General features: G+C 40.9%; 1 protein-coding gene across 1 annotated transcript; it reads left to right on the plus strand.

Annotated features, from left to right (window-relative positions):
- On the plus strand, positions 1-24237 carry LOC140944953 (pyruvate carboxylase, mitochondrial-like). Its single transcript, XM_073394059.1, has 15 exons — positions 1-420; positions 3451-3847; positions 4350-4653; positions 5086-5248; positions 6216-6398; positions 7677-7901; positions 8861-9113; positions 10386-10621; positions 11430-11591; positions 12292-12541; positions 13293-13537; positions 14701-14880; positions 20709-20805; positions 21735-22030; positions 23005-24237. Exons 1-15 carry the CDS (start codon positions 64-66, stop codon positions 23260-23262), a joined length of 3606 nt encoding a protein of 1201 aa, XP_073250160.1. The 5' UTR covers positions 1-63; the 3' UTR covers positions 23263-24237.
- Positions 24238-25499: the final 1262 nt, after the last annotated feature.

Here is a 25499-nt window from a genome sequence, read left to right on the forward strand (position 1 = left end):
TATTTCAGGCTATTCTGTTCCTAGTTACTGAGTGGCTGTAAAAGTGAAGTATCCAAAGTAAAAATGTTACGAGTTCATGCTTCACGTTTCAAGAGAATCCTTCAACAGCAGTTCACTTCAAGCAGTGGAATATGGGCAACATGTAGATACATCCATGCTGGGCAGAAATACTGCGCAAGTGAAAAGCCCGAGCCTCAAAGGAGTGAGATAAAAAAACTCCTTGTAGCAAATCGTGGTGAAATTGCTATCAGGGTTTTCCGAGCTGCTGCAGAAGCAGGAATTGAGACTGTTGCTATTTATTCTGAACAAGATGCCAATCTTATGCACAGACAGAAGGCTGATGAAGCTTATCTTATAGGCAAAGGAATGCCTCCTGTAGCAGCTTATTTGAATATTCCAGAGATCATCAAAATAGCTAAGGTTGGTGCCTTTATTAATATTTTAATTAATTATTTTATATACTGTAAACTTCCGATTATAAGCCTAGGGCTTATACAACTTCGTAAGGGGTTTTAGGAGGGCTTTTAAATGAAGGGGCTTATATTTGGGAGGTGAGGGAAGGGTGGGGGGTGCTTATAACTGGAATAAAAAAAGTGTGTCAAAACAAGCCCTCTTTTTTTTTTCTTGGTCCATCAACCAAAATGTGCGAGACACACAAATGACCATGCACATGACTGAAGATGCGAGACAGGAGAGGCATGAAAAAAGAGAGACTACCCGCAAAGCCAGGGAGAATGGTCTTTCACGGTCTAGTGATTTTTTTGGTATGAAAACTGAAGTGTTGTCATAGGCCAAGAATGTGAAACTTGCTTGAACAACAGAGGTTTCTCTTCCTTTCTTTTTAACACGTAGCTTATGCAGTGCATAATGTCGATTCTAAACCAATTGACTGAGCAAATCATAATTTTGGCCACTAGTCTCACATTTAGAGGTCATGAAGCTGGTCAGCAGTTTTCCTGTGGTTTATGTCTTGAATGAGATCACGCGAGGCCTAGCTCTTTTCTTGTTTGTGGGATGTTGAATTGAATTCTCACTGGATAGTGTTCTAAGTTTCCTAATCGTAGCTCAACTAAAGCTAAGCCAGCTGTAGAGAATTGTCCTGCAAGTCATTCAAGACCATTCTTTGGGCGCCAATTTGCTTTTTGCTTTTTGTTTTTTCTTCTTCTTGAGATTCAGTGTAACTGAATCTTTGTTCTATAGCGTGATGTCCTGTAGTGCATCCGTTGGTAATTACTTTTGTTTTAGCTTTTTAAAATAAACAGTCCAACAGTGATTTTGTTACAATTAGTTATGGTGAGTCCTGGGACTCATCTATGTATTGAAAATTCATGAGTCCTTGTCCATAGCCAATGAGTCCCTCAGCTGAAATAAAATGTAAAAAAAAAAAAAATCACATGTCTAAGAGTCTTTCAGTCTATATGCAACTTTCTGTTCTTTCTAAGCAAGACCGCATGCAGTTTTGGAACCAAAGTGTTCCTCATCAGTTAAGAGAGGCTTTGAGCATTTAAATTGCGATCATGTCACATACCTGGAGAGATGAGACCTCCTAATGCTTCTCTTTGCTCTGTATCTAATGTTTCTATTTTGTGGAAAATGTGACACATATTCCCGCAGTGCTTCAGCTATCATTAACTCGTGAATGGTTTCGATTGTTGACAGTTTGTTGTCAACACTTCATGCACCAGCCAATTGTATTTTGTGTTGTGAGGCCAACGCATACATTTCATTTGCTATGGCTGCCACCCTCGTTTCTGGCATCTCGCAGCTTCGCCGCTTGATGCTTACATGTGTATGCACTCCCCTCACAAAATCTAAAGAAATATAGGTACCTTTAACTTGCAAGAGCTATTTTGAATGCTTCAGTGTAACCGTACCAACAATCGACTGTTGTTGGTTCTCTCCTTTGCTCCAAGAGGTTTTTCTCTGGGCACTCCGGTTTTCTTGCCTGCAATAGATTGCACAATATCATGTTCGAATCCCACAGGGTCGCCAGGACATATGTCAGCGTTTTTGATTTGCTAGTGATTAGGTTTGTGATTAGTCCGATTTGAATTACAACCTGTAAGTGTTGACAGGCCAAACACAACTAATAGCTCGTGACAAGAGACGGATTGAGCTCGTGATATAGTGTGAAATGTGACCTTAGAGTCAGCTTGAACAATAGAGGTTTTTCTTGCTCTCTTTCTGACAGGATTTGATCACAGATGCAGTTTCTTTTACCTCTGGTTAAGCTTAAGCTTTTTTATTGTGGCTAAATAACCTTAGTTTCTTGGTTTTCTCTTAAATGCCTGGACCTGAATAGCTGCATGTGTGTAGTGTTGTTTTTGGCCATCAATATCATGATTTCCTAATTTGTTTTGACGCTAGAACTGCCCTCTCATTGTTTACTGTAAACGATCCTTGTCAACTCCCTTCAGTCAACCGTCACGCACACGCAAGAATTAGGCCAATCGTGAAGTGCATAAGAAACCTGTAAGAAACCCGCCTATCAGAAATGCTCACATATGTTCTTGCAACTCTGCTGGATATTAGAACAAGCTTTTGTACACTAATTCGCAGACGGACTATATTAATGGTTTAGATGAGTGCGTGGGCCAGCTGCAATGCAGGCTACGGTTTTCCCCTCTCCTCAAAGACCAACATTTCCAAATTCCAATTCGACCAGGAAGCAGGTAGACGAAGAACCACTTTGTGGATTTGCTACCTCCAAATCATTATTTATTTATTTAGTAGACTGTAATACAGTTTGTTGACAAAAGCTCCCATACTCAGTCTTATGGTGTGTTTCTTAATATTATTGGTTTGATCCTCTCCCATACACACATGCCCTTCCAGAATTAATTCCAGCTTTTTAGGCTTAGACTTTCCTTTTAAAAAATTCAGACTTTAAATAGAAGTTTAAACCATTCTCTCCCTTTCCTTTCCTTTTTCTTTCCCATTCTCTAATGACCTTTAATTTCATGAGTTGGGCATTTGATATTGCAGAAATATTTTATGTATTTTTCCTCTGTAGTCAGTTAATAGGTTTAAAGAATTAGTTAGACATCCATGATTGTTATTGTTTTATTTTCAATTACATATAGATAAAACAGTACTGATATTTATATTCCAAAAACTGATTGTAGAAACTGTAACTTGGTTATCATGATGTTTGTCATTTTTTTTTTGGGGGGGGGGGGGGGGTAGGGGGGGGTAGGAGTTTAATTTTAAAGTTAGCTGTAATCAGATTCAGGGAAAATCCATTAAATTAACCCCAAGATCCTTTCTGATGTGTTTCTGATGTATAATAACTCAGTTAGGGTCTTAAAACCATTTGTATTCAACTGCCAAATGTAATGATCTCAACTCAGTTTTCATCTCCTGCCTTTTAGAGAATTACATACTGTAATGAATGTTTAAGAATTTAATTATCAATCTGTTTGTTAATATATTCCATACTCGTTATCAAAGGATACAAATGCAGATGCCATTCATCCAGGATATGGATTTCTATCAGAAAGAGCTAATTTTGCAGAAGCTTGTGTAAAGAATGGTATTATTTTCATTGGACCTTCTCCCTCAATTGTCAAACTTATGGGTGACAAAGTAGAAGCACGGAAAGTAGCCATTAATGCTGGTGTGCCTGTGGTACCGGGCACAGAGACACCAATAAAAAGTCCTGAAGAAGCTAAGGCATTCTGTGAGGAGCATGGGCTACCTGTGATTACAAAGGCTGCATATGGAGGTGGTGGGCGTGGCATGAGAGTTATTAACAGGATGGAAGAAGTGGAGGAGTACTTTAATTTGGCCAGCAATGAAGCATTTGCAGCTTTCGGGGATGGTTCCATGTTTATTGAAAGATTTGTTCGTGAGTACATGTACATGTTTAAATGAGTCTTGTCACTGGCTGCGTGTGTGAAAGCCAAAAATAAAATTAAAAAAACAACTAAATGGCTTTGCAACAGAGGCATATAACCCACTTCTTTCTGCTTTGCAACTCCTACATGATTATGTATTTTAAAGTTGGCAATTTTGATTTGTCAACTGAAGTGTTTACCAGTTTTCATATTTTTAGTCTGCTTTCATACAGTTGAAAGGGTACAGCTGTACCTGGAATAAGGTCTCAAGTGACTTCTAAAATGCGACTGGATTCTCCCTTTACTTTGCAATCTTTGTGAGTCAAAGAGGAATTCATGCATCACTTTGTAGGACCTTATTCCAAACACCTTTTAATCTAGCTGTTGTTTCATCAGAAGAAGGCAGAATTTCAAAATACTCCAGGAACTCATCTGACCCTTATTTGTTAAACAATAGTGTGGCCAAAATTTTTTAATGCCTTAAACATTTTTGTTATATTGTAATTTTTCCAGCAAAACCAAGGCACATAGAGGTCCAAGTGATGGGTGATGCTTATGGAGATGTGGTCCATCTTTATGAACGGGATTGCTCAGTACAGCGTCGTCACCAGAAAATAATAGAAATTGCCCCAGCTCCATTCCTGGACCCTGAAATCAGGGACAAGATGACAAGTGATGCGATCAAACTGTGTAAAGCTGTAGGATATGAGAATGCAGGAACAGTAGAGTTTTTGCTTGATCCAGAGGGGCATCATTATTTTATGGAGGTGAATGCAAGGCTGCAAGTGGAACACACTGTGACAGAAGAAATAACTGGGTAGGTTGGAGGGAGGGAGGAGAAAGGGGAGGGGTGCTAAGAGTTAAGACTGTTTTCTAGCAGTATCCGATGCAGGGCGGATCCAGGAATTTTTGATTGGGAGGGGAGGGGGTGTCCGCCCCTGTTAAACTTGTGGCAAATTACTTCTCTGACCATGTGCTTCTCAATCTGTGAACACCAGTCACCGCTGGCATGGGAAGTACTGCTTTGCAAGCAGAGGCAAACAGATCATAGGAGGGTACCCAAAAACAATATTGCATTTTTGAATATCCCTGGAATTTAGTTTAGTGGCAAAATGCAACACGTGTTTCATTTGAATAACTCAGCAAGTTGAAAAGTAATATGCGATCCCGTCGATGTAAGAATTTCAGTCTCAAACAAGCGTCAGTTCGGAAGTGCTATAATTTTATGTCATGGCACTTTATCTCACAGTGTTGACTTGGTGAGAGCACAAATCGGTGTGGCTGAAGGGAAAAGTCTGGAGGAGATTGGACTTCGTCAAGATGACGTTCAAGTCACTGGAGCTGCAATTCAGGCTCGTATCACAACAGAAGACCCAGCAAGGGACTTCACACCAGACACTGGTCGTATTGAGGTACCAGCTTGATTTACTGTGCACAGATCTGTCAAGCACTAACTGTTTCTTTGTTTAAGAATGAAAACAATACAATTTAAGTTATTAAAGACTACATGTGAACAACTCCTTATATGGCAGATTATGGTCTTTGCCTATTAAAAGTTTTAGGATCTTTACCAGGAACAGCTTAGACTATTTTGACTAGGGCTGTCACGAAAACAATGCTCTTCTTGTCATTCCTGTTAATGTACAGTTCCAGAAAATACATATACCCCCCTTCCAATGCAGGGCACTTTTGAGTTAGAATCCTCTAATATCATACCCCCTACCCCCTCTGGCTACTCTCCCTCCTTCCTGTGCATTATTGGAGCTCTGGCTCCCCCACCCCTAAGGTAACGTCATTTGCGTAACGTATCCCAGGGCAAATGGCCTCGAAGACCCAGTTAGGATCCAGTTATTTATCACAGCCCTCTATTTTTAATACAGTGGAACCCTGCCTTATGACCACCCTGCTTATACGTCCACGACGTTATTACAACACCATATTCTTTCGACCCAAACGAAAAGTCACTGAGTCATTTTATTATTTTGAGAACCCCGTTAATGGGACCCACCTCGCTTTTTGACCAGGATTTTATGGCCTAACGGTGGTCGCATTTACGGGGTTTCACTGTATCGTATTTTCATTCGATGAGAGCATGCACTGACACGAGCATGCGGGTGGAGGGAGAATAGCAAGACAGTAAGTCTTAGTACGGGTAACGATTACCAGGATGTCTAAGTACGGTTAAGGATGCCTGAGGATAGATGTGTATGTACGTTTAAGCATGTATTAGGATGTCTAAGTTCGGGTAAGGATGCCTGAGGATGTCTAAGTGTCGGTAAGGGTAGCTGAGGATGCCAGTTTACATCAAATTTCCAATTGTTTTTGTTCGTCATAAACATGAAAATAACCATTGAATAAAATTATTTCATTCTCTGCAAGGTTTTCCGCACAGGTGAAGGAATGGGGATCCGTCTTGATGGAAACTCTATGTTCCCAGGCGCCGTCATCTCTCCTCACTATGATTCACTGTTGACCAAAGTCATAAGTCATGGGTCAAACCACAGAGATGCAGCAACCAAGTTACTTCGAGCATTACGTGAATTCCGAGTCCGAGGTGTCAAGGTAATCAGTACATACATATGTGTTTGGGTGTCGGTAAAACGTGGGGTCGGGGTCTATGGTTTTTTTTTAAAGAATGCTGTTTTAGTGTTAGAGCTAAGGTTAGGGTTAGGGTTAGTGTCAACCCTAACCCTAACCCTAAAATAGCATTCTTTGAAAAAAAGGTTAGACCCCGACCCCCACCCCGCGTTTTTCTGACACCCTATGTGTTTAATAGTCGGTAATTTAAAAATTTGATTAAAAGAAACAGACAGAAGCAAACAAAAAATAGAAAACAAACAAAAGACGACTTCAAGATTTCCAGCAAGGGCTAGCCTGTCCCGCCTTTTTTTATCACGAAATTTAACTTAATAGGAAGGTTTTAACCCAGTTTATGACCGTTTATAGTGATGTATGCTCTTGATGGAACAAGTGTTGGTAGTTATAATACTTAGTTTAACTATAGGGACACCAAAGCTCAGTACTTTTTACCAGAAGATCCAATCTTACGTGTATTGCATTGCATTCGATAACCGCAGCGGGATTAGCTCAGTCGCTAGAGTACTTGACTGCAGAGCGAGAAGTCGTGGGTTCGATTCCCGGGACCGGACCAAAACTCGGGGTCTTAAAATAACTGAGAAATAAAGGTAGTGCCTTTGCCGTGCAAATGGCTAGACATTCGCGTGTCTCGGATGACCACGTAAAGTGGCGGCCCCGTCTCCAGTGGGGTAGGTAACGATAGTGTCCTACCTTAGCGCTAAGTACATTGACAATCAAATAAGGTGCGCTTTTTTTTTAACCAGTAGCGTAAGAAAATTGTCTCCTTTCGCTGCAGCCGTTCGAGTTGCTTTTTTCTGTCGACCGTCATTTGGTTTGGCTAAGCCATACATTGGAGGGATTTTCGCATGACCTTGAAAAATGATTTCGGTATGTGTTCGTTATTTTTTTTATCAGCGAGTGGATGAAAAATCAAAACATTGACTCTTCGTTTTCTCGCCAAAGAAAACCCAAAAATGGAGAAGGCATTGTTCGATTGGCCAATCGTATTGCAGTATGATGTCAAAGCGAAGTATCGGTTGTTCTCGGGCAGGACTTTTTTTTTACCCGAGTGTTCGTTTAAACAACCAAAAGCCACGCGCGTTTGTATCCGTTCGATAAATCAATCAAATAGCTCTATTTCCGTTAGTTTGTTGTTTCTGTTTTGTTTGCGCGTTTTCATGTCAAGGTCATACGAAGTATGACAGTCTTTGTCATTTAAAACAAGTTGCTTAAACCTAAAATGTTATTTGCTTTGGTTTGCAGACTAATATCCCTTTTGTAATAAATGTGCTCAACGAGGAAGAGTTTCTTGGAAGTGCTGTGACCACAGATTTTATTATGAACAAACCAGAACTTCTCAAGGTGGAGCGAGGACAGAACCGCGCCCAGAAACTACTCCAATACATTGGAAATGTGATGGTTAATGGACCCTGTACCCCTCTGGCAACAGGTCTCAAGCCATCAAAAGACGCGCCAGTAGCCCCAGAGGTCAGCACCGTATTTCCTTAGCCCTTGTCCTATAAGATTCTGTTTATATGATACCGCAGCTACTTTCATTCCAGAATGAGTTTCGTTCCAGAGTGAAATTCGTGCTGCATTCCCATGATAAAATCAAATGGCTCAGCCTAAGGCGTTCTCGTTTGCGTGGTTTTCGCGCCAGATCAGATACGCAGGTGCCACTTGCCCTGGACTACACGATTTGCGATTTTCAATCCGGAACAAAGTTCGTGTTCAGTTTACATGATACCAGGATAAAAATTTCGTACCAGAACAAGAGTTTTATTCGGAATGAAAACTGGGATGAGCTCATTCTGGAATGACTTGTACTGGAACGAAATGTCGTCTCGGTATCACGTAAACAAACACGGAGAAATATTTAAAAATGGAATGAACTCGTTCCAGAATGAAAGAGAATAACCCCTAAGTAGACTGAAAAACATGGGACATCTCGCGACGAAAACAACAGTTCCCGTGCGAAATGAAGTCTGACGAAACGAGCGCATAAATTCAATACTGATGACGTGTGATTTCCTTGATCTGGGTGGTGCTTCTCATTGGCTGTACCTCAAGTAAGATTAATTGCTTCAACCAATCAGAGGCACTACCTAGACCTGGGTAGCGACACGTCATCAGTATGGAATTTCTGCGCTCGGTCCTCAGACGTCATTTCGTGCGTAAACCAGTGGTGAAGTCGCGAAATGTTGGCTGTTTTCTCAGCTTAGCCTGTAAGTTGCCCCTTTCTAATAAGCCCCAATGATCCCTTTTTCCCCAGTTGGGCCTACTTGCATTGGGTACTTCGAAGTTGTGTTCGAATCTACTGATGTCTTTGTTGTGTTATTGATAAGAAATGAACTAACAACTGTCGTACTGGGAGCCAGTTAGTTCGAGAGTCTCACGAAATGTCGAGATTAGACGAAGAAATTTCATCTCTTTTTGTTTCACATAAGGTTCCAAAAGGATCTGGAAATTCGGACTATTACATGCGACCTAGTGGCTTGCGAGATGTGCTACTTCAGCAGGGACCAGAAGGCTTTGCTAGGTGTGTGCGTAACAGCAATAGACTTCTGCTGACCGACACAACATTCAGAGATGCTCATCAATCACTGCTGGCCACCAGAGTGAGAACTCATGACATGCTCAAAGTGGCTCCTTTTGTGTCACATTATCTTGCGAACGCTTACAGCTTGGAATGTTGGGGAGGTGAGTCCATTGACTACTCTTATGGCATGGTTCGCACAGACTCGAAAAGTCCGCGTGGGGTCCATTTTTCCTTCAAAAGTCCTTAAATTTCTGTGCAAGTCCTTGAAAAGTCTTTGAACTTTCTTAAACTTTGAATGTAGTGGCCTGGAAAGTGTTCTTAATGCTTTTTGGTTGTCCCATACAGAATATAAATCATTGCTCAGAGAAGTTAAAGGTGATTTACATAAGGCGTTTTATTGTTCTACGAAAGAATTAACGGTTAATTCCAGACAAGTAAACATAGAGACAGAAAATGTAGAGAGGTTGGGGGAGCAAACAGTTCAAGCCTTTACAGTCCTGTGAGAACGGACTTGGAATGTGCATTTTTCTAAAATCTGTGGAATTATATTCTTATTGGTAGGTCATCCACCAGGTGGTCCTTGAAAATCAGATGCGGTCCTTGAAAAGTCCTTAACAATTTAACAATTTTTTGTATAAAGGGGCTGTGTCATGATGACACAGAGTTCTACATTTTTTGGTCCAAGCTTATCTGAATTTATAGGGTCAATTTAGGTTTCTGGGAAACTGCCCTCCTACCCCTCCCCTAAGTCAACATTAACACTTACTTCTCACTTAGGGCAAAACGGTGGCGTAGGGGAAGGGTGGTTGGGCAGTTTCCCAGAAACCTAAATTGATCCAATTTACAAACAATTATTCTCAGTCCTCTTTTCTCTTCTTTGGACTTCTACAAAAGAGATATTAAGTGCTTCTAGGAAAACAAAGTATGGTCAAGTTTTGTTCATTTTTCGACAAGGAAGGCCGAGTTTCACTTGAAAAAGTTGGCCCAATTTTTTCAAGTTGCAATCTGTTTCCATCCTGGCTATCGAAAGTCAAAAACATACACTTACGGTTAAAGTAAAAATTTAAAAGAAAAATGTAACCGTTATTTTAGGGTTTTCTTTGATTCCAACGTGTTTTTAGGGCTTAAAAGCAATACCAAAAATTGTGACCAAGCACCTTTAACCGCATCCCAGTGTAACGCCAGTTGTAAGCTTATTTTCTCTCTTTGCAGCTTTGTGCTTTAACTTCACGAGAGATTAGGCATGCATCGTCTTGCACGCACTTGCAGATATTTTGCGGCGTTCAATGGTGTAGTGTCCCTTTTCTGCACCCTCTGTTGCCAAGAATCCTTCTTAGTTCACATGACGTTTACAAAATGAAACGTTAATAATTTCTTTTCAAACTTGATCTTGAATATTACCAACATTCCCATTCTACTTCCTCCTTTTCCAGGGGCAACATTTGATGTAGCGCTGCGCTTTCTGTATGAGTGTCCGTGGGAACGCCTTGCTCAACTGCGTGAAGTCGTCCCAAACATTCCATTCCAAATGTTGCTGAGAGGCGCCAATGCTGTAGGTTACACCAGTTACCCAGACAATGTAGTGTTCAAATTCTGTGAGAAGGCACATGAGATGGGCATGGATATTTTCAGAGTGTTCGACTCCCTGAATTACCTTCCAAACTTACAGGTAATGTAGAAGTGAATGGCATTTGTTTGTTTTCCATCAACTGATGAAAATTCGGATCCGACCTTGTTTATGGGTGGCGACCAATGCATTACCATATTTATTCGATTTAACGCCGCCCTCGATTAAACTGCGCAGATGGAAGCAAAATACTAATAAACACCGACTTCGAATAAAGGACACACCCAAGAAGAATGCAGCGTTTATTCGAGGACTATGAAAAAAACCCTCAATACAACCGACGGTCCTCTCCTCCCTTCTCCCTTGCGCTTTCTGGCGCGTCCCAATTTTCTTCCCCTTCCCTTTCGAACTCCTGCCACGCAGGCTCCTGTTTAACTTGGCTTCGATAGGTAGTTGTTTTTAGGCTAATGTCGGGCCAAACGTCGCTAGAACATGTCATGGGAATGAACTACCACCCCGTTCCTCGCTCGACGGTTGAAAGGTCCTGCCGAGGCTAAAACGCTGGGAAATGACACCTGTTTCGACGGAATGAATCGTCACTTTTTCCTAGTCCTGTGGTGTTACCATTCCAAAAAAACCTCCTTGGCTGAGCTTTTGCATGGTGCAATTTATTTCTTAAGATTTTGCAAAAAATTATTCTGTATTTTTTGTGAATTTTTTAAATTGCCCACCAGTGGGTTTGAAAGGGGTATTGCTGTTGCTTTTGCAAGCCTGGCTTACTGCGGTTTTTCTTTGTTATTCCATTCCATTTTTGTGAATTTTTTATTTTGCCAACAGTAGGTTTAAAAGGGGTATTGCTGTTGTTTTTTTAAGCCTGGCTCACTGTGATTTTTCTGTGTTATTCTATTAGTTGGGTATTGAAGCAGCCGGTCAATCTGGAGGAGTAGTGGAAGCAGCCATATCTTACACTGGCGATGTGTGCAATCCAAAGAACTCGAAATACAACATTGATTATTATATGAACTTGGCCACAGAACTAGCAAAATCTGGCATCCACGTACTTTGCATAAAGGTAACTTCAAGTATGTGCTAATTTAAACATCACATATAAGCCTGTCAATTTTGTGATCAGCAGAACAGGTGTGCCAAAGAAATTTACACTTGAAAAACATCTAAAAAATATATTTACTTTTGTTCAAAACGCTATGTTTTTTTCGAAAAAGTTCTTGTAGTTAAATGTGTTCTTTCAGTTAACTAGGATGTTCATAAGGCATCGGAGATCGGACAATTCCCCGTTTTCTACGCAGAATTCTCCGGCTAACGTTCGGTAGCCTCTGACTATTATTTTGTTCAGACGTGGAGCCTCTTTCAAAATATACACCTTTCTCCTGCTACTGGAATTCTTAATGAAAACACTGATTAACATAATAAAAATTTTACGTTGTGCGTACTTTAAAACGAAATATTATTTGGCCAAATTGACCATTTTCCTTCACTGAGACCATAATGCACCTTTTTTACCCTCCAAAATTTTGCATAACCATTGTCTTCGATTTCTCTTGGGACGACTGTAATATCCAGGAGGAATATTGGAAACAGTGCCAATGGAGGGGGGGAGGGGTGGTGGGGGAGGGGGGTAAACAAGTTGCATTACGGTCTCAGTAAAAATGGTGAATTGACCCATTTCAATCCGTTTTTCATTAGTTCAAACCAGAATCGCTGCCAGGTTTTCTGCTTGTCTTATTTGGTGGTTTGCTTTTGCTTCTTAATAGGACATGGCTGGTGTTTTGAAGCCCAATGGCGCTTCGCTGCTGGTCGGCTCCCTTCGAGCCCAGTTTCCCAAGCTGCCCATCCACATACACACCCATGATACCGCGGGAGCAGGCGTAGCCTCCATGCTGGCCGCGGCGGAGGCTGGGGCCGACGTGGTGGACGTTGCCGTGGACTCTCTGTCTGGAATGACGTCACAGCCAAGCATGGGCGCGGTTGTGGCTGCTCTGCAAAACTCGGATAAAGAGACAGGTTTGACATTGGTGCTTGCTAAAATAAACAAACTGAAATGTTTGTAATAATATCATAGGTGACGAATCACTCCTTAATTTTAATGTATACTTTCACAACCTTCAACCTTGGCAACCTTCTGTACGTAACGACGATTTTTAGCGCAACACAGCGTTGCAACATTGTTTCTAATAGTGACAACATTGTTCCAACTTCGCAGCGCTGTGTTGCGCCAATAATTGTCGTTGCGAATCGTCTCGTGTAACGTCACCTTTAAAAGACGCTTTAGAAAACCTAAACACACGAAAAAGCACATCAAGAAGGATTCTAACGGTGTCGAAAAATTCTGAAAATTCTCAACTTAAGCCAAATTTAAGCTCTAAACGTTTGAGAGACTGGAGTTCTCTATCGATACGATCCAGGATAAACATGTAAAAAATCCTCGATTGGTAACGTAATTCGTCACCCATGATATTAATAGGTAATCAAATGGCTTACTTTTCTTAGCGTTTTCACGTCACGTCCGTCATGTTGGTGACTCAAAATAATAAAACGGTGATCATATTAGTGTACCAAGTCAATTCTGTCGGGCGGTTGCGTTATTTTCTTTTGTTCTAATAAATTTGCATACAGCTGGGCACCTGAGTGAAAACGCCCCATCTTAAAGTTTCATTGCTTTTGATTTGTATGTACGTTTAGCTTCAGAACGTACTCGCATTAATATCCCATCATGCCGATCGCACTCAAGGAGTCTTTTATATTTCCTTATAAGGAATTCCACTAGAGCGTGTTCATGAATACAGTGAGTACTGGGAGCGAGCTCGGCCGCTTTACGCGCCATTCGAGAGCACAGTGACAATGAAAACCGGAAATGCTGACGTCTACGATAACGAGATTCCGGGAGGACAGTATACAAACTTACACTTCCAGGCCTACTCCCTGGGGCTTGCAGATCAGTTCTCTGATGTCAAGAAGAAATACACCATGGCTAACAATCTACTTGGCGACATTGTCAAGGTAAGGGCGCAGTCTTTTTCGCCTACCTTGTTATTCTATCGAATATCCTGCACCAGTTTCTTACAGGGTCGGAAACAACAGAATCAGCCAACTGTGACATCTTCTCCATTGAAAGTACCGTATTTACTTGAACAAGCGCCGCGGCGCTTTTTAACTTTTTCTCCCAAATGCGGTGCTTATTCGAGGGCGGCGCTTACTCGAGTAATACGGTATTTTCATTCGAGCATCAAAATGTCATTGAGGTACGTCAATTGGTTGTTTGTGACCAGAATGGATACCCCAAAACCATGAAAACGGTTAAATAAAAATGTAGTAGATAAAAGAAGGTAGAAAACAGAAGGAAAAAACACGCATTATTTGACTAATCCACATCCGTATCCACAATACTATCAAGGGCTAGCTGCCGATGCTGGCTATTTTTAACGTACCTTATATAGCATTGCTCATAATCATTTCGTCATTTGAAAGCTAACCGTTGTAAAATAGTGCTTAGCCCTTATAACTGTGCTTCAGTTTCAAACTCGATACTCAACAATACAATTTACACTTTTAACGGTAAATGAGCCCGGTAAATAGTTCTGTGACTACCACAAGTGTTGCATTGTGTAATCATGAGTTGCCTGTAAAGTAAAGTTGCCTGTAATTTTGCATTTAAAAAACCTGTAATCAGGGGGTGTCTAACCTGATTTTGGGGTATCCACTCTAGTCATTACCTCATTAGTTGTGCGTCTCTCGCTTTTCCCATCAGCTTAAAAATCTCGTGAGCTTTCTTAGCCAATCAACTGTGACTTGTTGTCACGCTTTTTCCCGCGCTTGCCTTGACAGTTGCCACCTGCGTTTGCTTCGAGGTGTGATTGGCTTATTACGTCTCGCTGAACATTTTCATTGAGCAAAGAAGTGATTTTTGAAATTGTTTTTTACAACATCTTTTTGAAAGCGGACGAATAGGCCATTTGCACGATGACGTCATTTTACTACTACGACCAGAATCCTTCAGGACTTTGCTTTCTTGTGCAAATTAGGGCTTTTGTTATCGAAACCTCACTGGGATTACCAAATTAAAATATGAAAGGAAAAACGAAAGGGATTCTGGTCGTAGTACTAAAATGACGCCATCGTGCAAATGGCCTATTGTCACGTACTATCTACTTGTTTATTGTCAGGTAACACCAACATCCAAGGTTGTGGGGGACCTTGCTCAGTTCATGGTACAGAACAAGTTGGATGAACGTGACGTGCTCGCGAAAGCCGAAGAGCTGGACTTCCCCTCATCAGTAGTGGAATTCATGCAGGGTTACCTTGGACAACCTCATGGAGGATTCCCTGAACCACTGAGAACCAAAGTAAGTTAACTCCCCAACCCCTCCCCCCTCCCTCTACCTACGACGCTCTAGGTGGACATTTACAACTCTTTTGAGGGCCAAGATAAGTTAGTATATTTTTGGAGTCTTATACCTGGCTGGTACATCGACTTTTTCCCAAAAATTTGAAATAACAATATGTTACTCACAGGACGACAGGTTTTGATTTATAGAGATAATTTAGCTAAGATATACAGTATTAGTGGTCTATTATCAATACCTCGTTCTGATTGGATGAGCTACTACTAGGCTATATGTTATAGCCCACTAGTAGCGAAAAGCGCCGGCTTTAAAAAACCAAAACAATGGCGGCTGAATCGCGTCTTTTTAGCTAAAGTTGTCTTGTCTCGATATTTTTTACCAGCTAGTCGGATTTTACTAAAACAATTATCCCTCTCGCCCTCATAGGCTCTGAGTCAATATCCTTCGGCTTCGTGGGCTATTGACTCAGAGCCCATTCGGGCTCGAGGAGTAATTGTTAATCATTTGCTTTTTGTCTTCCATCTCTTTTCTTACTTTAAAGCAAACGAACACACGCCTTGCAATCAATTTTTGGGTCTCAGCCTTTCGGCTCTGAGGGAACATATTAGAAACGTGAATATTACGTTTGGTGACAAATGGGAACTTGACTGTTGTCCATCTGAACCGAAAGAGGAAAAGAGGCTGTTTTTGGTACTATTTTACAAGATGTCTAAGATTAAGTGCTGTTGAATAGTTTAATAAACATACCGCAAGAAAATAGTTTCATTTGAATTATCATTCTGTAGGACTTTATTCACTGATGAAAAAGTTAAGACCACCTTGCAACTCCACAAGAAAATGATTATCTCTGCGCATATTTATATGTTACGGTTTTGCTCTAGAATGCCCTAGTCCTTTCTTCCTAACGCTTCTAAGCACTGTTTGAACCTCCCTTTTAATATCTTTCTTTAAAAACGCGTAGGCCAGAGGATTTGCAGCAGCGTTCAACACCAAAAATAACAGAACTGCGTCTACCAAAATTGTTGGACAGTTTTTACAAAAAGAGAAATAATTTTCGACGCTGTAACAAAGCACAAATGTCAACACGACTACTCCGACAACTTTCGTGGAAGAAACTTCGGGGCTTCGTCTGACGCGGCTCGGACGTTTTTCGGGGGCGCAGTTATTGAATCGTAAATCAGCGAGGAGGCTCGAGATTTCTTTCTTATGTCTCCGTACTATTATTAGCATGTGGATAGTGGCCATGGTTACCAATACCGTGGGCAGAATTTGAAACAAACATTTCATAGCAATGTTCACTACAACCACGCTAGTCGAACCATCGCGATAGTGAACTAAAACTGTGTATGTTATCCATGCAACTGCGGGAAAAACCCACGCGGTTGCGATCATTAGAATGCTGCGCTTTGGAGTCATGAAAGCTATGTACCTCAGCGGCAGCACAACGGCGATGTATCTATCGGCGGTCATGGCGTATAAGTTCGCCGTAGAAGCGTGTACAAAAAAACCAAGGTGAGCTAGGATGACACGCCTGTTATAAGCTGTGCAGTACGTCGGCCATCTTTTACACGTGAACAGGGCTGGAAATAAGAATAACCCCACACAGAAGTCGGCGATTGCGAGCGAGACAATAAAAAAGTTCACTGTTGTGCGGAGACGTCGTTTTATTGTGACAAGCCAGATCACTAGGGCATTACCAGTCACAGCTAAAACTGTTAAGAACCAGCCTATAATCCAAAACCATACGTACATCTTGACTGTACTCTAGAGCGCTTTCAATTTAAAAGTTGAATATGAATATAATTTAACGAAGAAACAAAGCCGCGCTGCTGAACGGCTTCCACTTGAGTGGCCAAGATTAGCGTCACTGTATCCACAATCTAAAACGTGAGATCGGTAAAGCACGAACCTCCAGTGCTTCACAAATATTTGAAATTATTCGTGGAGAAATCAGCTTTTAGAGATCTTTTGTCACTTCCCTTACTTGCGTGGAGTTAACGACTTTTTGACAATATGATGAAACGATTGGATAGTTTCAAAAAACACTGGCACCATGTCGCGCAAAACGTAGTCCAGTTGAGGTCAACTGGGAAGGCCTGCGTCCAACGGCGGACATTCAACGACTGAAACTGAAGGACTTTCGAATTTGAAACTGTCTCTTTTTCACTGCACAATGCCAGTAAGCTCCTTTTCTTTGGTGTTAATCCACTCTGAAGAACTGTATTTCGATTGCAATGGTGCTTGTCTCAAAATTGATTGAAATAAAGCGCTAATCGAGTTTTTCTTTTGCCCGTGAAAACAACCATGTCCTGGTCATCTTTAAGAAGTTTTTTACTACGCGAACTGAAGATAATCACGACTTCTAATACAACCAGCTGTCTTTTCAACACCAGACAGTTAATTGTTTTTTTTTTTTTTGCAATCACTTTCCAGCGCTCAGTTTGTTGATACAAAGGCGAAATAGGATGTTCACAGTTCGTTGTCAGCTGTGTTTAATTGATTTTAAGCTGTCACATCCCCTGTTAAAAATTCTCTTTTAACAGGCTCAAAAAGGCAAACAAAGAGTTCAAAACAAAATGGTTCTTTTAACGCATATAAAGTACTGCATTGTCGGTGTTGATGTTTGTTTTAGCTAAGATGCGGAGATACGAATAGATAAGAATAAATTTTAAAATGCGTTCCCAACTGGACAGGACAAGAAAACTGACATAAAAAAATGAAATATGTTCAATCACTATTTAAAATACGAAAATGACTATGAATTTTATTCATTAATATCTTTTGACTCTTGTGACAGCCCTGCTAATTTTTTAATTGTTGGCCACAAATCGAACAGATAATAATCACGGTTTCAAGTTTTACTTTTCTTTTATGATTTGTAAGAGTGCTGTCCAAAACAATACAATCTTTGCTATTCACAAAAGTTATAATATTAGTTATAATAACCTCATGCTGTATAATCACATCTCAAGCTAATGTCAACTTGGAGTTAAGGAAGAATACAGGCGTTACTTCATTTTTTGGTTTGTGACCATGGCAACGCAACCAGGTAGCGAAACACGCCTCTGATTGGTTTGACAAAAAAAAATCCCCTGATTGGTTGGGGGAGCAGTGTACGTATTTTCTTCCTAGAAGCTAAGAGAGGTCAGCTACGTATATATCGGGCGTTTCTCAGGGGAAAGGGGAAGAGAGAAGCGAAAAGGGGACACAGCGGGGGTGCACCCGTTACAACAACAACAACAACAACTTTATTTATTGTAGCATGAATTTGAGGATTAGAGGTTTCTACCCGCAAGTAGCAATAGCTACTCTAGGCAGGTAGTTACACTGTAAAACAAGATATATAGTACCAAATACAAAGATTTTACAAAAAGTTGCACTTACATATTTGGCGCGAAATACAAGAAGTCGCAACTAATTAAGAACTAAAGTTACAAGTTTATTGCAATATGATCAATGTTAAATGTTTTTCATTATATCAGTCATTGAAGTTGTCGAATGGTACGAGTTTTCAGATTTCAAGATATTAGTAAGCATTTCATGTACTTAATTTCTGTATAATTTTTTTCTCTCCTATTCTTTAACATTCTCACCAGGGTAAAGCTTTCCATATACATACACCAAATCTGGAAAACGAGTATTTTAGGCGAAAGTTTTTTAGGGGTTAAGTTACGCGAAACGAAAAGGCCACGGTGAATAATGAGGGGTGGGTATTATAGGCAAGCCTCGACTTTGAATGCAGTCGCGGTGATTGAGTCTTGTAATTTTGTTATCCTCATCAAAAAGCAAAGGTAGCACAGCGGGAAGAGTGTTTTTTTCTCAGCCATTTTTTTAACAATCCTCGAGAATTTTTGTGCAAAGTAGGCCAACATGCTTCTTGATCTTGTGAATTTTTCAAATTTTTCTATTTGAAGTTTATTAATTTTTAAAAACACATTTCTGCTAACAGACTTTGTGCACTTAACCCTTTAAGCCCTAAGATTGATCAGCATCAAATTTCTCCACGTAATACCAATGCTTTGTAAAACAGAGTGGTCATGAGAATTAACGACATGAGCACACTAGATGAATCTAATTGATACTTTAACAAATTCTTCCCACTACTTCTATTGAAAACGTATAGGGATAACAAATGAGAATTTGAATTTTGATGTTAGGTTTTTAAGGGTATTGAATAGTTTTTCGGGCCAAGTTTTAAGAAACGCACTCTTGCTCTGATGAATTTTCGTCCGAGTGGGTACTCCATTGGATCCGGAGTAGGAGACAAAGAACCACTAGGTCGTGGATGTACTACTGCTGCTCTAGATCTTATTTCTTAACCTGCGTTACAGACAGTCGAAGCTCCCCTTGCGACCGCTCATGTAAGCGACCAGCTCTAGTTAGAGCGGTTTTCATTTGAGTGTCGAAAAGTAATTGGTTTTGCACTTTCTACACGATGCGATTGGCTTAAAAGATTCGCGCCACCTTTTCATCCAATCAGAAGTAAAACCAAGGCCAATTGTGACGCGCTCGCATGCATTTTCCCGCGCTTTGCGTCAGCCACATGTAATTACTTCGAGTTTTGATTGGTTCAATGTATTGTCTGTGTCCTATGTGATTGGCCAGAGTAATTACTTTGGTTTTGGTTTTACGACACTCAAACGAAAACCACTCTATGACCATCTTTGTGAAACCCTGTTTGAACTGTGACTCAAATTTTGTAATGAAAAGCGCTCGTAAGTGACTGCGACCACTTGTTGGATTACCCAACTGGACTTTTCCTTTGTTTTAAAGCTCTTGTAAGCGACCGCTCCCGTAAGCGACCGCGACCACTTATTGAATAACCCAACTGGGTCGAGTTGTTCAAAGTTGGGTTAAGATAACCCAGGGTTAGTGCGAGATTTGAATTCAGATTTGAAAGCTTAAAAAGCATTTCAGTTTTAATTCTTTTTGTCTACAAGTTGATGATTGGAAGGTCTAAAAATAACAGAGAAAATTATCCGAGAAAATTCTTTTGAACAAAAGAAAAAGAAACCCGGGTTAAATTTAACCCCGGGTTAAGCGTTAATCAGCCTTCGAACAACTGGGCCGCTGGACTTTTCCTTTGTTTTAAAGCCCTTGTAGGCGACCACTCAGAGTCTTGGAACAAATTAACACTTAACTGAAATTGCACACTGCGCTTATGATTCAAATATTTTGATTTGGGGTTATTTCGATCGAAAAAATTGGACGTAAATTTTAGCCGTGTCTATACCAGGTAAAAAAACACTTATTAAATATTAATTTCTTTTGTTTTGGTTTTTCTTTATGAATTATTAATGACTTTCTGAAGCTCTCGTAAGCGACCACCCTCTATTGTTTTACTGTCATGTGCGGTCGTTTGCATAGGCTACCAGCTCTAGTTACGGCCAGTTTCTCGAATTTCCGAGGTGGTCGCTTACAAGAGCGTCGACTGTATATTCGCACCTCGAGTGACAAGTCCGGCTGCAACGCAAGGTGTTTTTGGTTTGATTATTCATTTATTTCTGTATGTATTGTTTACGGTACCTAAGGTACCTAAGGTGGCTAAGGGTCTTCAAGCTGCAGCTTGACATAACCACGGCCATATGTGACAAATTTCGGACAGGGATCTCTGCCTGGCTGCTTCTGACTGTGACGTCGTCAAAGGCTACGACGTCATCAGGCTGCCCCCGTTTTACTGAGAAAAGTACATTTTGGCTCAAAATACGTAGTACTATCATGATCCACATTCGATTAAGTAAAGCCTTCAGAAATAAGAATGGAGACTGTTAATTTGTTTATTCAGTTATTAACGTGTTATTTATGTTACCTTAACATTTCTTTCACAGATGTTGAAAGGTCGCCCCACCATTGACGGGAGACCGGGTGAATCATTAGAACCACTCGACTTTGATGCACTAAAGAAAAAGCTGCAAGATGAGTATGGTACGATATGCTTTTTGACCTTGCTTTTAGTAATTTTCCAGTCTCCACCTGACTGAAGGACAAGAAATTCAGAACAATATTTCCTCCTTCGGTGTGGAGTTGTAAATTGAAACTTACCGATTTGCATCTGAGGGATCATTTGTCTCCGCCTTTCCTTTCCGCTTGTGAAAGTAAGGAGATTAATCCTTTCATTTCCATAGAGAGGCTGCAGTCAAATTTCAACCAAAAATTCCAAATTTCATTTTGTGAAATGCTAAAATACAAATTGTACTAATTGAAAGTACTGCCAAAGAGTTCTCGTTTGAATGGTCACACTGCAGGATTTCCTTCACATACTCAAAAGTTGACTCCATCACTTGGTCTGGGAGGGAAAGGGTCAAGTGCTCAAGTGGCCCGCTAGAAAAAGCTTCAAAACCTCACTCTTTGATTATCAACGTATTTCTAAGAGAGGATAACACTCTTGCTCCCACGAGTCTGTTGAGGTGGACTAGTAACCAGAAGGTCATAGGTTCACTTATGTACAGAAATGCATTTGATATTTTGTTGACAATAATTTGGCGATTGTTCGCCATATTCGCAATTTACATCAATTTCGCCGAAATCACCACTTTCAAAAGGTCCCCTTTGTCATCTCATTCGAATTTTTGTTAAGACATTGGCGATTATTCGCCATTTTCCCTAAATTTCACTTGGCTAAAATCGCCTCACTTAAAGGGGACCCATAGCGACCATATAGGAACATTCGCCAAACTTAAGCGAGAGTGCGGTTCGTGAGCACCGTTGCGTCGTCATAACATATTCATAAATGCGTGCATTTCTCGATATATCTCCATCGGTTCGACTCCTGTTGGGATTTCTCTAACCTTTTTCTTCCGATCAGCGTGTGTCATTTATTGGAAAATCAGCTTTCTCACTGTTGCTTTTGTCAGGTGAGAATTCCATCCAGGATCAAGACGTTCTCAGTGCCGCACTGTACCCCAAAGTCTTCAAAGATTACATGTTGTTCAAAGAGGAGTTTGGTCCCGTTCACGGCCTTCCCACCAGGCTGTTCTTTACTGGCCCGGACATCGGCGAGGAGTTCCAAGTGGAGCTACAACCTGGAAAGGTTTTGAACATCAAGGTGCTTGCCATCAGCGACTTGCATCCTAATGGACAGAGAGAGGTGTTTTGTGAGATGAACGGGCAACTCAGGACAGTCATGGTGGAGGACAAATCAGTCACTAAGGTATTAACCAGGGTACTTACCATTTTAAGAAAGACCTCTTAGATTTAAAATCTAGAGTAAATACCGTAAATACCGTAAATCCTCTATTATGCTCCCGGAGGGCTTATTTATTTCAAGCACATTTAAGGTAGCGGTGGTGGTGGGGGGGGGGGGGGGGGGGGGGAGGCGTAATTAATTTACCGAAATGAGGTACCATGCTGCTTTTTCAAACAACCATAAAATGTTATCAATTCTCCAAAAAGAACTAGGAACTAGGACCGACGCAAAGTGGAAATGCTCACGCACATGTCGTTAGAGGTCTTGTAGCCAAAGATCCAACATCCAGCACATGAATTAACCATACTGGATCAGTCCGTCCATCTTTTATTAATTTGGTGGTGGTGAATACGGAGGGAGGTGAGGGGGCTTAATCATTTTTTTCCCCTGAAAGTGGCGGGGGCGGGGGGCTCATTAGAGAGGGAGGACTTATAATAGGTGATTTATGGTAATCGATGTTTCGATTTACATTTAAGCAGTCTCAGGCTGTTGTGAAGACTGCTCACACCCCTATTTGATAAACGCGCGAACTGGATACTTTTCCCCTACTTCCAAGCGTTCGTTTCGTTTGCTATTTGTCGCGTTTTTCCAGTTTGCGTGCCTCGCGTGGCAGGCGTTTAAAGAGAAATTAAAGCGCGTGAGTACATATGGGGTGCACACGAGAGAGAAGCACTCATCGCGTTCTCGCATGTCTCTATTCCCCCTTCCAATTCTCTCCAAACACGTGCCACGCAAGCTATGTTTTGCGTCGAAAAAATAGAGAGATACCATTAATAGTCTGTCTTTTTTCGCGTTAATTGCCACTTCGCCTCTCCGATTTTGTCCGTCATTTTCCCTAGTCAGATTCACATTATCTCGCCCTCAAGTCTTTGTCCACAAGGGATCTGGGTACAAGAGTTGTCGGTTCCCTGTTGAAAGGCCCTTATTTTATTCTTTAGACTTTGGAGCGACATCCTAAAGCTGACAAAGGAGTCAAAGGCTCTGTTGGAGCTCCCATGCCTGGGAAGGTAGTAGGCATCCGTGTAAAAGAGAAAGAAGTTGTGAAGAAGGGAGCCCCATTGGTTGTACTGAGCGCCATGAAAATGGAGACAAATGTTAGCGCTCCGATCGATGGTACGGTCACCAAAATCTCCGTCAGTCTTAACCAGAGCTTAGAGGCAGGAGACTTGCTTGTTGATATTGAACCACTCAGTTAAATCGGCGATAGTCATTGAGCTATCGGGAAGTGTTCGGTGTATTCCGAAGTACTCGATTGTTGTTGGTGTAGTTGTTTGTAGTAAATAATGGAGGATGGCAAATCCAGTACGGTTAAATATTTTTATCCATAAAGGCAAACTCTTTGTTTAACAAATCTTAGTACCGGTGATGATGGATATACTTTGCAGTTCTGGTTGAGAGTAAATGCTTAAGGGATTGGCAGTTTAGGCTCTTGAAGCACTTCAAAAGATGAATCCCGGATGGAACACCTGTAATCTGTTTTTTAAAATTAATTTTTAATTGGTGTTTGCTCGAGAGAGGGCTAGGTGACAGGAAGTGGATTGAGGCACGTGTTCCTTGCGCGCCACATTAGGCTGACTTAGCAAGAGAGCTGTAACGTCACTTGACGACGGTGCACGTAAAGCAAACCACTGGCTTGACCAATGACAGAGCGGCAAGTTGGGAACCGGAGGTCGAGTTTAGTCCTTTTCGGGTGCTTTCCCGTTGTCAAATAACGTTCCCGTTCTGTTGCTAATCAGCCTATTATGCTCTAAAAGGACCGGGAACGAAGCTTCAAAGCATCTTGATGGTGAAAAGAAAAAAAATGTCACTGGCCTAAAAAGCTCTTAGTAGCAATAGTATAACATTAATATATTGACAGTAACTCAGTCCTTATCAACATTTGCTGGATTGGGGTCTGAAAGAAATTATTGCTTGAAAATCCATTGCGGCTAGTTCAAACATTATACTTTCTTCACTTAAATCACGTAAAGAATTAATTTCTGTTAGGTATATCAAGTCAACTTTCTTTGGTTCCAAAATCTAGTAACTAATGTATGTAAAAATGTGTAGGGAAAATTGTTCGCTTGGTCTTAGCAAAGCGCTCTCCTAGTCCAAGTGATAAAAAATACTATGTTTACGCTGGTACTTATGGTAATAATTTCCAATTAATAAAACTATCTTTAAAACGTAAATATTGAATCCACTAAACGTGACTAATGTAATAGATGCAGTCTTGGGAGGCAAACGGAGCTTTATATAATGTGATTACTTCGCGATAATGTGTAATTAGAGGATTAACATACACGGTAATGATCTCATTCTTTGTAGTGTGTCCCGGCTTTCGTAATGATCAAGGTGCCAAAACATGAATTATTTACGGCCGTATGACGCTGAAATAAGTTGCCTTTCCGCGTCCTCTATAACTCTAGTAAGGGAGAAGAAAAGATATGCAATATTTCGTAGCCAACCAACCGCCATTTTAGGTCGAAGCCTCTTCTTGATGGAATGTCATAACGATGAAGCTTTCCACGTTTTTTTTTTCTTCAACTTCTGACATGTACAAGTAAGGGAAAATCCGTCGTCACCATTGGAAAAAGCGTCTTAATTAGTAACATTGCCAATTTTGAAAATGATTTGCTCAGTTGGCTTGCTACACTAGCCGTACGACCCCGTCTGGAAATTTCAGGATTTATTTAGTACTTTGAAATAACTGTTTTTAGGGAGAGAAAAAAAATCCTATAGACAAAATTTTTGCAAAAACCGAAAATGTGGAATTTTGTCTCTTTTTATATTAACTATAAGCTGTCTTTTATATAGGATTTGTTTGAAAAAAATGTTTAGACGAACCCAATGGACGAAAGCATTGCGCATGCGTCACCGTTCGGGGGAAAACCCTGCTCGTGAGATCGCGTGTGCACTCAAGTTTAGGAGCTGAAGGCTTGTTCAGCTCCGCAAATATTCTCCAAATAGCAGATGTCGGCCCCTCCGAGTTGTCTTCTTAGCTTGCTGTTCTTGCTAATATTTTAGCTGATAGTTTGCCTAATTCTTCCTGGTGAAACGACTGAAATGTCCGCAGTTTTTGTTCTCACTACCAAAACAACTCTACCTCATCCCCAGGTCTTCTAGGTTAACAGTTCAACAATCTGGAACTTTGCTGTACTTTTGACGTCATCGTTTCAATATGGTATACAATAGCTGGTTATGATGAATTACGCGTGGGATTTTCGCCAATCAGAAACGGAGAATTATTTTTTGGCTACTTAAGGCAAATCCTAATCGAAAAATGGAGCCCCTTGTCTGTGCAGCAAAAAGACAATAGAGTGTTTTCACATGACGTCACGGCGGCCATATTGGTGTCCCAAGACAATGAAACGGCGGCCATGTTGGTGTCTCAAAAGGGTCCTGTGGGAGTTGAACTCTTTTCTTATGCAAACGCTTTCTTTTGTTCCAATAA

This window comes from Porites lutea, chromosome 7 (assembly GCF_958299795.1).
Source record: "Porites lutea chromosome 7, jaPorLute2.1, whole genome shotgun sequence".
In the NCBI taxonomy this organism is placed as follows: domain Eukaryota; kingdom Metazoa; phylum Cnidaria; class Anthozoa; order Scleractinia; family Poritidae; genus Porites; species Porites lutea.